The 12,770-nt window shown below is 38.1% G+C and overlaps 1 protein-coding gene across 1 annotated transcript; it reads left to right on the top strand.

Moving 5' to 3' along the window:
• Positions 1-217: 217 nt before the first annotated feature.
• On the top strand, positions 218-12,509 carry klhl21 (kelch-like family member 21). The gene is made up of 5 exons (XM_084427841.1): positions 218-366; positions 4,980-6,069; positions 9,601-10,006; positions 10,121-10,193; positions 10,977-12,509. Exons 2-5 carry the CDS (start codon positions 5,043-5,045, stop codon positions 11,310-11,312), a joined length of 1,842 nt encoding a protein of 613 aa, XP_084283967.1. The 5' UTR covers positions 218-366; positions 4,980-5,042; the 3' UTR covers positions 11,313-12,509.
• Positions 12,510-12,770: the final 261 nt, after the last annotated feature.

Genomic DNA, 12,770 nt, shown 5'->3' with positions numbered 1-12,770 from the left:
ACCCCGGTCTTTAATGTTTAGCATTTATTAAATGTAAAGCCTAATTCTATTTTAGTGAGTCTGTTCAAATATATCACGCAGAAAGTAAACAGAGAATCAGACTGTAATGGATGCGCGTCCATGTGCGGCTTCAGTTCAACAGTTTGGTTTGGACACTCAAACTTGAGATCACGTCACCGTGTAACTGGTGCACGAGTGTCCAATGAGGGTCTCTCATGATGCGGAGTCATGGCGCTGACATGAGCGAAGAAAAAAACGGACACTCTAGCAAAGTTAAAACGACACATAGAGATATTGCACAAATTTGACCAATTTGTCAAACTATCCGAGGCGAAGAGCAACCGAAATCGTTAACGGCTGGATTGGGTGAGTAGAAATGCGTCAGAAACAGCCTGTGTGTATGAAGGTGAAAATGTGACGCGTCTCGTGTTGTTTTTCTCAAACGAAGCAGACGGTTATTGTGTCGGAAACCTATTCACGCATGTTTCTGTAGTGATTCATCACGCTGGATTTTGCTCAGACGTCTTTATAATTACTTTACTCGATTGGAAATTATTATAAGAAACGTTTCCGTTGTTACGTGAAGCCTCTTTGCTATGTTACGTTAGTTGGCAGTAGGTGAAGATGAGCAATGCATGACATAATAACCATCTGGTCAAATCTTAAAATAGACTGTCTTTTGAAGGTCTTCTGGCTGTAGGCTATTGTTAAAAGGTCTGATCTTCTTTAATCCCAAAATACAACGTCTAACTTAGACATTATTAATAATATTTTTGTAATCCATAAATTTGTAACTTAAACATACTTGCTTTTTTATGCAGTGTTGTGGGTTAGATTGATTTCCTACCTTTAACTTGTAGAGCCAAACATCTGTCTTATATTTTTTCATCTGTGTTCATCAGTTTGAATACATGTGAACTACCAGTCAAAAGTTTGAAAATAAAATTTTTTATGTTTTTGAAAAAAGTCTCTTTAACACAAATATTGTTAAAATTATTCAATTTAAAATAGATGTTCTCTTTTTTATATATTTTAAAATGTAATTTATTCCTGTGATGCAAAGCTCAATTTTCAGCATCATTATTCCAGACTTCAGTGTGACATGATCCTTCAGAAATCATTTAAATATGCAGATTAGGTGCTCATTAATAATACTACTTATTATTATCAGTGTTGAAAAAGTTTTGAATGGTGTATCATTGTTTTCACAACAATAAGTAGCAAAAACTGTTGCTAATAACAAGAAATCATTGATAATATTAAGAAATGTTTCTTGAGCATCAAATCTGAATGAGTAATGATGTGGAAAATTCAGATACAAAATTACATATATATTACAATGAAAAACAGTTATTTAAAATATGAATAATATTTCACAATTTTAATTTTTTTTATATATAGGCCTATTACTGTATGTTTGATTTTTGTTTAAAATGCAGCCCTGGTTAGCAAAAAAAAAACAAAAAAACATGAAACAGTCTTAATTACTTTTGTGTGTGTGTGTGTGTGTGTGTGTGTGTGTGTGTGTGTGTGTGTGTGTGTGTGCTTGTTTTTCTATCCCGGTGGGGTATTCTTGACTTGAATTGAAGGAAACAAGCTTATAAATTAGAATTTTAATTTATTTATTTTTTATGTAAAATTGCAGAAATGTGTGTGTGTAAGAATCCTAATTATTCCAAACTTTTGACCAAGTAGTGTGTGTAAATATGTATGTAAATGCAAATGAGCAAATATGTAAATAGCATTGATTGATTCACACAAAATGAACAAATCCTATCCTTATTACAAGGGCTAGTGATGGCTTCAGCATAAATGTGATGGATTGAGGACTGGTCTAATTGGCTATATAGAGTGAAGCAGGGCCTGATCATGGATGTCCTGAGGCCCAAACATGCTCAGCTAGGCTACTTTGGGATCTTGCTGATGGAATGCAGAGCCATGGCAGCTGTGTTATGATGGGTATTTCTCAGCCAGGTGCAACATTAGACTGCAGACAACTGGTGGGTTAGAGAATCATAAAGGGTGTACAATGGCTGTGCAGATGGAAGAGGGGCCCTGAGGGGTTCGTAAAGGGGTTTGTTATTCTGAAGTTGTACAAAGAAGTTACTTTATATGGTCCACTGGTTGCAAGATCTAGTGGATCCAGTAAAAGGACAAATCTGAAGTTCACTCGACTCCTATATAAATATTCAATAATGATAGATACGTTTTTGAGTAATCTGTATGTTTTAGAAAGGCCTACTGTTGATAAAGCAGCTCATGATACGGCACAGAATGACCGTATCATTTCCTGTCAATAATCATGTCTCCTAACTATAGATCATGACACCTTATTGACATAACAAGACAAGAAGTCAGGAGAAGTGAAGTGTTGGTCACTGTCAGCCATGCTATTCTTGGACTGACTGGTAAACAGACTGCCAGTAAGCACTTTGGCATTCGAGTTGCCTAATACCCAACAGGTATGAGAGGAACGAGATGGTTGCTTCATAAACCATGACCTTTTAAAAACCAGGACTCACTTATACAGTACTGTGCTGCTTTGTTACTAAAACATTATAGTCGGTCATTCAATCAAATTTGGATTTGAAAAGCAACGATTGTTAGAAATGAAAACATAAAATTTATTATCATTAAATACATATTTTGTTATTTATATTAGATGTTCTAAAATAGAAGCAAATAAAGTGTGTAATATATATACAATTACAGATGTGTCTAATTTCAGTGGCCTTTGTGAAGATATTGAAAGATGGCCATCTTTAAGCATGACTGTTTGGATTTATATGAAATGGTAACACTTTACAATAAGACCCCACTTGTAACATTAATAAAAGTATTGTTCATCGTTAATTTCAACATTTACTAATAGATTTTGACATTTTAAAGTCGTTTCTCTTAACAGTAGTTAATGCACTATGAACTAACATGAATGATCAAGGTATAATTCATATATAGCCTAAATATTTTTATTTTTAAAAAGTACAGTACATTTTCATGGTTCAGTAGTGTTTTTCAGTAGTTGTAATAAAGTTCACTATTTTATGCGTTACGTTTGTTTCCATTCAGTATCCATTTTTAAACCTATCGGTTGATTAATTGGTTATCGGCCAGCGTGGGACAAACTACTTATCCATAGCGGTGATATCCACTATCGGTCGACCGTTTTTTAGGTAATTAATTTCGCTTACAGATACAAACTCAGAACTGAGAAACTGCATTATGGATATATATATATATATTGGCATCTAATAAATTCCAAAAATACCCAGTCTCACGGGAGCCCAGTAGAAAGTGAATGCATAATTCCTCCTCAGCGCTGCTACGCATAATGTAGGTCTCTCACTGGAAACTGTAGAGCTTTGCTGTTCAGAGCAGGTCTATTTCTCTGCAGTTTGTTGACCCTTTAGGGCCTCTCTCTCCCTCTCTCATTCATTTTGATGAGTCAACCTTCATAAAACTTCAGAGCTGCCTGCTGCAAAGGTAAATCTCTGCGTGTCGCATTTGCTCTTCAGTAAGCTATGGTTGTTTTGTGACTTAAAGGAGTCATATGTGTTTGCCACTCTGTTTTGATACCTGATCCTGGAGATGGAAATGCCATTTTGTTTTAAACTCACACTGCCATTGAAAAAAAACCTTTCTTTAGCAGCCTGCCTTGTAACTGTTGTTGAGAATATAAACAGAATATTCAGGGGAAACGGTATAAAGCATATTTATGCTGACTGCTAAATGCTTTTTCATTTGAAATAACTTTTGAGCAGTATATTGTAAAATTTAGACATTGTTTTGTTCATCTTACTTTTAAAGGGGTAGTTCACCCAAAAATACACATTATGTATTCACTCTCATGTCGTTCACACATTACTTTCTTTTTTATGTGAAACAACAGTAGATGTTAAGCAGAATGTCTGAGCTACTTTCTTTCCACACAACAAGTGATTGGTGAAATACACTGACAACCTTAAAAAACAATAAAAGTAACAATAAAATGTTCCGTGTCTTCTGAAATCATATGATATCAAATGAGCTGTTAATGCCAGTTCATACCAAGAACGATAACTATAAAGTTTTAATAACTGTCCTAATTCTATGAGAATAGTCAGGTCCACACGACACAGCTATAACGATAACAACACAAGGGAACAATATTGTTGGAATCACTTTCTGAACAATTTATTCCCGCTGTTGAATGATAATAAACATAGAAAGCCAATTAGAATCCACTTGACTTTAACAAGCTCAAGAATTTAAAGCGGCAGACAACGTAACCGCATGCTTAATAAATTGAACATTATCATCCACCAGTGGACTATGTGAGTGATCAACAGCTTTGTTTCTCACACAAAGCTCACAATAAGACTTCTATAAAATCTTCAGAAGACTTTGAATATAGTGCAAAAGTATTTCTATGGTATTTTTATAGTGCATTCTTTTATGTGCTTTTTTGCCATTCTGGTATTGAAAAGAGCAGCTCTGACATTCTCCCTTTTACATTTCACAGAAAGAAGGAAGTAATACATGGTTGGAATGAATGAGGTTGAGTAAATGATGACATGGTTTTATTTTTGGCTGAACTACCCCTTTAAACCTTCTTTAGCTTTGTTGCTGTATGAGGAGTTACTCAGAGAGGAGAAGTTTCTATAATCTCCAGTAAAAGAAGCTAAACGGTGTGCGGAGACCCCCTCCCATCCTGTGAAAATGGACCCTGCTGGTTTATTTATAGACCAGACACGATGAGCACTCTTTCTTAAGAGACCAACGGTTGCGCACATTCGTCATAACCACATGATATTTCATTCTAGAAGCTACTGTGTCCCTTTCCTTTCACAAATTTAAACGCTTTGAGAAGATACACAGGTAGGCTGAAACTTCAATTTGGGCTTTTCTCTTTTTTAGGACTTGTTTTATTTAGTTTCACAAAGTTGAATGAAAAACTACTACTACAAACTACTAATAAAACTTCTGTTCTCTGTTTAAAGATGAATCCAGCGTTCTGACTAAACGTACACCAAGAGAAATACTGTAAGCAATAAGGAACTGCTATGGAGAAACCAGTTTTACAAACGCAGCCCTCTATGCTGCCCTTCTTTGACACGGCCCACGCCATCAACTTGCTCCGAGGCATCCACGAGCTCCGCGCAGAGCGCAAGTTCTTCGACGTCACATTGTGTGCTGAAGGCAAAGAGTTCCAGTGCCATCGAACTGTGCTGGCAGCTGCGAGCACATACTTCCGTGCCATGTTTGCCGGTACTCTGAGAGAGAGCGCCATGGACCGTGTGGTGCTACACGAAGTATCAGCTGAACTGTTGGGCCTCCTGGTGGACTTTTGCTACACTGGTCGCGTGACCGTCACACATGACAACGTGGACCTTCTGCTCAAGACGGCGGACCTCTTTCAGTTCCCTTCCGTCAAAGAAGCGTGCTGCGCGTTCCTGGAGCAGAGACTTGATGTTTCCAACTGCTTGGAGATCCAGGACTTTGCAGAGGCTTATGCCTGCCATGAGCTAGCAGCTAGCGCCCGCCGTTTTGTGCTGAAAAACATTGTGGAGCTGGCGAAAAGCATTGACTTTGAGCGATTGTCGTGGAAGCGACTACTGGAGTTTGTGTCTGATGACGGACTGTGTGTGGATAAGGAAGAAACCGCACACCAGATTGCCGTACGCTGGGTCAAAGCCGACTTGCAGCACCGGTTGCATTACTGGCCTGAGTTGTTGCAGCAAGTACGTCTGCCGTTTGTTCGCCGTTTCTACCTTCTGGCCCACGTTGAGAGTGATCCACTGGTCTACTTGTCACCGGCCTGTTTACGGTTAGTCAGTGAGGCACGCAGCTTTCAGTCCTACGAATACGACCGCCATGATCGACCTGGTCATCGAATGCGCCCACGTCCATCCACCGGCCTGGCCGAAATTCTGGTGGTGGTGGGAGGATGTGATCAAGAGTGTGATGAGCTTGTTACGGTGGATTGTTACAACCCACAGACCGGACAGTGGAGATACTTAGCAGAATTCCCAGACCACCTTGGAGGTGGCTACAGCGTAGCTGCCCTGGGCAACGACATTTACGTGACAGGTTAGTACAATAATGCTGTTTCCTGTTTAGGACTTGAAACACTTCCTGTGAAAGACAAACTCATACTCAACAACAAATCCCGAAGTAGGTTCAGAGTGTCCTTCTTTTCAAACTGTTTACAACATGGCAGCCAATGTATAAATAAAGCCCTTTATATTTGGCTATGCGAGAGTGTGGTGATAGGACAAAATGTTATGCCAGATCAGCAGTGGTCAACGTGATTTCCGGTGACATTAGTTACCTTCAGGAACGGACAATGTTTAAATTGAGAAAACATCTCAGATGACATGCTGCTTCTATTCTAAGTGTCCGTTGCTGTTATGTAATTGGTGTTTAAAAAGGTGACTGAGCACTGACTGTGGAACTCAGCAGTTCCGATTCCAGTCAACAATTCTGGTTCCTTAATGGTTTTATTAACGATTCTTTTAGTACTTTTAAGGAATAAATATTTAGTAAAAAGATATACAATTACAATAGAAATGAAGAGATAATTTCAATAATTTATAAAAAAATAATAATAAAAACAAATCTTCCAAAAGGTAGGCTACATTTACAGACATTTGAATGACTTTAATGCAATCTAATTAACCTTATCTAATAAGATTATCTAATAATAGCCTTTCCTGTAAAGTAATGCTAAAAAACATTTAAATTATTTATCTTTATAAATGATATATTACTGACAGAATACAAAATGTGTATTTTTAACTACGTTATATGAATAACCAGTCAATAACTATACTGATTTAAGTCTCACAGTTAAGGTGTGGCCACATTTACCATTATGAGTCATTTACATCCATCAGATGTAATGCAGAGAATCCATCACTCTTTACAATCGACAATGGACCTTTTTGCCTGCAAAATTTCAGTGAATAATGTGACTGTACTTTTAATTGTAAATTGTATGTATGATGTGTATGACCCCTTAAAGTCACTTGTTTGGAACTTGGACTATACTAACCTTAAATACTTTTGAGTCGCTAAGAAAAACCAGAAGAACTAGCGTTCCTTTTGCGGTGTTAAAGGGTTCACCCAAAAATGAAAATTAGCCCATGATTTACTCAACTTCAAGTCATCCTAGGTGTATGACATTCTTCTTTCAGACGAATACAATCGGAGTTATATACAGTGAGGAAAATAAGTATTTGAACACCCTGCTATTTTGCAAGTTCTCCCACTTGGAAATCATGGAGGGGTCTGAAATTGTCATCGTAGGTGCATGTCCACTGTGAGAGACATAATCTAAAAAAAAAATCCAGAAATCACAATATATGATTTTTTAACTATTTATTTGTATGATACAGCTGCAAGTAAGTATTTGAACACCTGTCTATCAGCTAGAATTCTGACCCTCAAAGACCTGTTAGTCTGCCTTTAAAATGTCCACCTCCACTCCATTTATTATCCTAAATTAGATGCACCTGTTTGAGGTCGTTAGCTGCATAAAGACACCTGTCCACCCCATACAATCAGTAAGAATCCAACTACTAACATGGCCAAGACCAAAGAGCTGTCCAAAGACACTAGAGACAAAATTGTACACCTCCACAAGGCTGGAAAGGGCTACGGGGAAATTGCCAAGCAGCTTGGTGAAAAAAGGTCCACTGTTGGAGTAATCATTAGAAAATGGAAGAAGCTAAACATGACTGTCAATCTCCCTCGGACTGGGGCTCCATGCAAGATCTCACCTCGTGGGGTCTCAATGATCCTAAGAAAGGTGAGAAATCAGCCCAGAACTACACAGGAGGAGCTGGTCAATGACCTGAAAAGAGCTGGGACCACCGTTTCCAAGGTTACTGTTGGTAATACACTAAGACGTCATGGTTTGAAATCATGCATGGCACGGAAGGTTCCCCTGCTTAAACCAGCACATGTCAAGGCCCGTCTTAAGTTTGCCAATGACCATTTGGATGATCCAGAGGAGTCATGGGAGAAAGTCATGTGGTCAGATGAGACCAAAATAGAACTTTTTGGTCATAATTCCACTAAACGTGTTTGGAGGAAGAAGAATGATGAGTACCATCCCAAGAACACCATCCCTACTGTGAAGCATGGGGGTGGTAGCATCATGCTTTGGGGGAGTTTTTCTGCACATGGGACAGGGCGACTGCACTGTATTAAGGAGAGGATGATCGGGGCCATGTATTGCGAGATTTTGGGGAACAACCTCCTTCCCTCAGTTAGAGCATTGAAGATGGGTCGAGGCTGGGTCTTCCAACATGACAATGACCCGAAGCACACAGCCAGGATAACCAAGGAGTGGCTCTGTAAGAAGCATATCAAGGTTCTGGCGTGGCCTAGCCAGTCTCCAGACCTAAACCCAATAGAGAATCTTTGGAGGGAGCTCAAACTCTGTGTTTCTCAGCGACAGCCCAGAAACCTGACTGATCTAGAGAAGATCTGTGTGGAGGAGTGGGCCAAAATCCCTCCTGCAGTGTGTGCAAACCTGGTGAAAAACTACAGGAAACGTTTGACCTCTGTAATTGCAAACAAAGGCTACTGTACCAAATATTAACATTGATTTTCTCAGGTGTTCAAATACTTATTTGCAGCTGTATCATACAAATAAATAGTTAAAGAATCATACATTGTGATCTCTGTATTTTTTTTTCGTTTGGCCGGAAGCTAGTTATTTTACTTTATAAAGTTTTTAAATATAGATATTTTTCTTCCACAAACGCATCACTTTGCTTCAGAAGGCGTTGATTAACCCCCCGGAGCAGTGTGGAGCACTTTTATGATGGATAGATGCACTTTTATGGACTTTAAAACAGAAACAGCAATTCACTGCCATTGGAAGAGCCAGGACATTTTTTTGAATATAACTCCGATTGTTTTCGTCTGAAAGAAGAATGTCATATACACCTAGGATGACTTGATGGTGAGTAAATCATGGGCTAATTTTCATTTTTGGGTGAACTATCCCTTTAACCCTGCTTTGCGGTGCCAAACTTGTACAGTGTGAAACGATGCAGTGTTAGAATGTTACTACTAGATGCTTAGCAACCGACAACCAATAGCATTTGCAAATAATGACGTTAACCCAGGGTTTAGGAATGTACAGTGTGAAACAGCAGCGTACAAATACCCAGGTTTAATTGTTATTATTATAAAATTATGAGTAGTGTCAAACGCCAATTAAGATAACCCAGGATTCCATTCACCTAGGGTTTAAAATGACCCAGGGTTAACTATTTCAAAAGTAAAAAGCCCTACTGTCTGTTTTGCACTGTAGATTTAGTAGCATTGTTTTGGCTCAATAAGTAATGCAGGAAAGCACATTGGTGGAAGAAAGCACATGCGAGAGCCGAACTTTATTCTCTTCTGTTTTTTTTAACTATCATTTTTAATCCCAAATTCTGTCATCTCTATTTATAGAAAACTACTCTGAAGAGGGACACATAATCTAAAAAGTCTATTAGTGTAGGCAAGTTTGAAAAATAATGTTGATAAATGATTGGAAAGAGCGTCTATTCTGTTTGGTATTGCATGTATGTTTAAGCGCTCAAACCTGATTCATTGTGACAGGTGGCTCGGATGGATCACGTCTCTATGATTGCGTTTGGCGATACAACTCCAGTGTGAACGAGTGGACTGAGGTCTCTCCCATGCTGAAAGCCAGAGAGTACCACAGCTCCTGCGTCATGAAGAGTCAACTCTATGTGGTAGCTTCTGACAGCACAGAGCGCTATGACCATACCCTAGACTGCTGGGAGGCTCTTCCGCCCATGCTGCATCCCATGGATAACTGTTCTACTACAGCATGTAGGGGGCGGCTCTACGCCATTGGATCCTTAACCGGAGAGGACACAATGGCAATTCAGTGCTACGATGCTGAAACCAACCGCTGGTCACTAATCAACGGTGGAGAACTGCCTCCGTGGTCCTTTGCCCCCAAATCAGTGACTCTAAATGGCTTGATCTACTTTGTAAGGTGAGGTGCTCACTTTTTTCCCACAAATTTTGAAATGTCCAGTTCCTTGCAGAAAAAGGAAAGATGAAGAAAATTAACTTTTATATGTTTCTCATAACAACGGTTGTGTTTCAGGGATGATTCGGCAGAAGTTGATGTCTACAACCCACAGAAACACGAATGGGACAAGATTAGTCCCATGGCTCAAGTACGTCAATTTTGCCTTGTTTCAGTCCATTAAGATGCGGTCACATTTACCGCTGTTCTTCAAATTTTCACAATCAAAATTGAGTCATTTAGATGTGAACTGGTGCAAAATATTTTCCCATGAGGATTTTAATAAAATTCTAATTGGTCATGCATCACTATTGAGAGTTAACAATGGACCGTATGTATGTGACCGCACCTTTACATATTCTGTACATGGATCAATGACACATTAAGAGTTCCCACAATAAAGAGTGTATTTTTACAAATATCATGAATTATCAATTGAAAGTGTTTGGGGTCTCACACCACATTTACAACCGGAACTGACCTTGTCTTAAATATCTGATATTTTGAGTGACTTATTGACCTTGATCAGTCATTATAAACTACATAGCAGTGCTATAGCTAGCAAGCGCAAGGTTTCTTGGGGAGTACAATACTTTGGAACATATTTCAATATTTATTTTCATAATTTCATAATATGATGAAATATATAAAAAAATATTTCATAATCTGATGAAATAAAAAATGAACTAAGCATTGAAATATATATTTTTTTGTCCCATCTCGTGTGTTCACCATGTCCTTAGGGGCTCTGCAGTAAAACAGTTTTGTTATTATTAAAGTTTTGTATAATTTTTTTATAAGAAATAATGATAAAAGATACCAAACTACCTAATAATCATAAAAGAAGTGTATTCAAGTCACTATATGTATGACTTGCATTTTCACACTGATAAGTAAAAAGTCTTCACTTAGTTACAACATCTCACACTTACAGGTTCATGTTGGAGGCAGTGTAGCAGTTTTGGGTGGTCGACTCTTTGTGTCCGGTGGCTATGACAACACCTTTGAGCTATCTGACGTGGTTGAGGTCTACGACCCCTCTTCTCGATCTTGGACGCCAGCTGGCCGGCTCCCCCAGCCCACCTTCTGGCATGGAAGTGTTAGCATATTCCGACAGTTCATGCCCCTTGTTCCAAGCACCTTCGAACCCATCGACGTACCTGAGGCCAACGCCATCCACCTCCACAGACACCACCGCAACCAGGCACTTTACAACCACAACAACAATGTTAATCAGAACCACAACCAAGATGTCAATCAAGTGCATTGAGAACTTTTCGAAACATGAGACTGAAGGTCATTCAATGTGACATCGCTACTAAGTGTTTTGCACTTTATCACGTATTCACCTCAACTGGGCAGTAAAGGGAGCTGGTGAATGGACAGTCAATGTTTGCGTAATTTCTCCAAGTAACCCAGTGTTACTACAGCTTTAATTGTTGCATGCATTTCTAATGCTGGCTGTGTTTACCTTGAACAGAGACTTAAGTGAAGTGACTCATGAAATAGTGCCTATCGTGTTTGGCAAATTTCAAGCAATCCATGCCTTGGAAATTGCATGGAGGTTACACTCATTATTCTCTTTAATTTATTTTATAATTCAGCATGGACCTAAAGTTATTCAAAACATTGCAACTTCAAACCCCCAAAATATTATATAATATATAATTACATAATGAGAAGTACATTTGTTCTTTTCAAAAATAATTTTGAGACCCCCAAGCATTCCAATAGGTTAAAGTTTGGATCACTTAGATTGTAGATATGTAGATTGTTTATAGCATAATTTGACTGTATTCTGAAATGTGTAGTATTTTATATAAGCAGAGAAGAGTTTAAATGAAATATTTTGGAGAATCCAAGACTTCCCAAAAACAACAATTTAAGTTTGACAGACAAACTTAAAATCTGGGCCTCAGTGTAACCCATTTTTTTAATGTTCTTATTAGAATTACGTGTCAGACAATCTAGCATGCATGCAGTGGTCACATTTTTTTGTGAATTTGTATTAGACTTGCTTTTAAACTCATATTTTAATATTAAATTAAGTTTGATTATCTAGTCATTGTTTATTTTAGAGAAAACTATGTTACAGTTTATGAGAAACAGCTTGTTTTTTTTCTTAAGCTGTCTGCGTTGATGAAGAAAACATGAAGAATCAATGAAGGTATTGTTTTTTTTATGCCAAAATTGTTTTAGGAAGCTGTACTAATAACTGGAAGTAGTAATTCAGTATCTCATTATTCTTGAGTAAATGTATGTGTTTGACAATATATGTGTCTGACAATACCAGTAATTATGAAACTAATTATTTACAACACGCTGAAGCGGTACTTGACATTTTATTTTTTATTACAGAAGGTTCAGTTTGTTTTGTGGCCGAAATTATTTGTACAACACGGACAAGGATATGATTTGTGTAATGTTTGTATGTGTGGTCAACCAATAAATGACTTAAGCACTGTTACTTTTGCTCTTTTCATGTATGTATATGTAACACTTAAGATCATGAGAGACCATGTTCTGTGCCACCCTTTGTGTTAGACGCATCTAATTTTCCATCAAGCTGGGATTGGTACATCCTGTCCTCTGGAATCAGTTAGTGGAAGACAGTATGAGGATGCAGATAGAGGCACAATGAATATCCAGTAGATGATCTAGCACACACAAGTTTAACTCCATAATGAAGATAAAACTAAAAGATTAGGTCTAGTCAACTTAATATCAG

This window comes from Rutilus rutilus (genome assembly GCF_951802725.1).
Source record: "Rutilus rutilus genome assembly, chromosome: 13".
Lineage (NCBI taxonomy): Eukaryota > Metazoa > Chordata > Actinopteri > Cypriniformes > Leuciscidae > Rutilus > Rutilus rutilus.
Note: the sequence above shows the minus strand (reverse complement) of the source record. Positions and strands in the feature narration are given on the sequence as shown.

Excerpts from the sequence above, each read along its gene's own strand:
- klhl21 (XM_084427841.1), top strand. The coding sequence starts at position 5,043 with ATGGAGAAACCAGTTTTACAAACGCAGCCCTCTATGCTGCCCTTCTTT. Across the intron at positions 6,070-9,600 it reads CAACGACATTTACGTGACAG|GTGGCTCGGATGGATCACGT; the intron begins GTTAGTACAATA and ends TCATTGTGACAG. Across the intron at positions 10,194-10,976 it reads AGATTAGTCCCATGGCTCAA|GTTCATGTTGGAGGCAGTGT; the intron begins GTACGTCAATTT and ends TCACACTTACAG.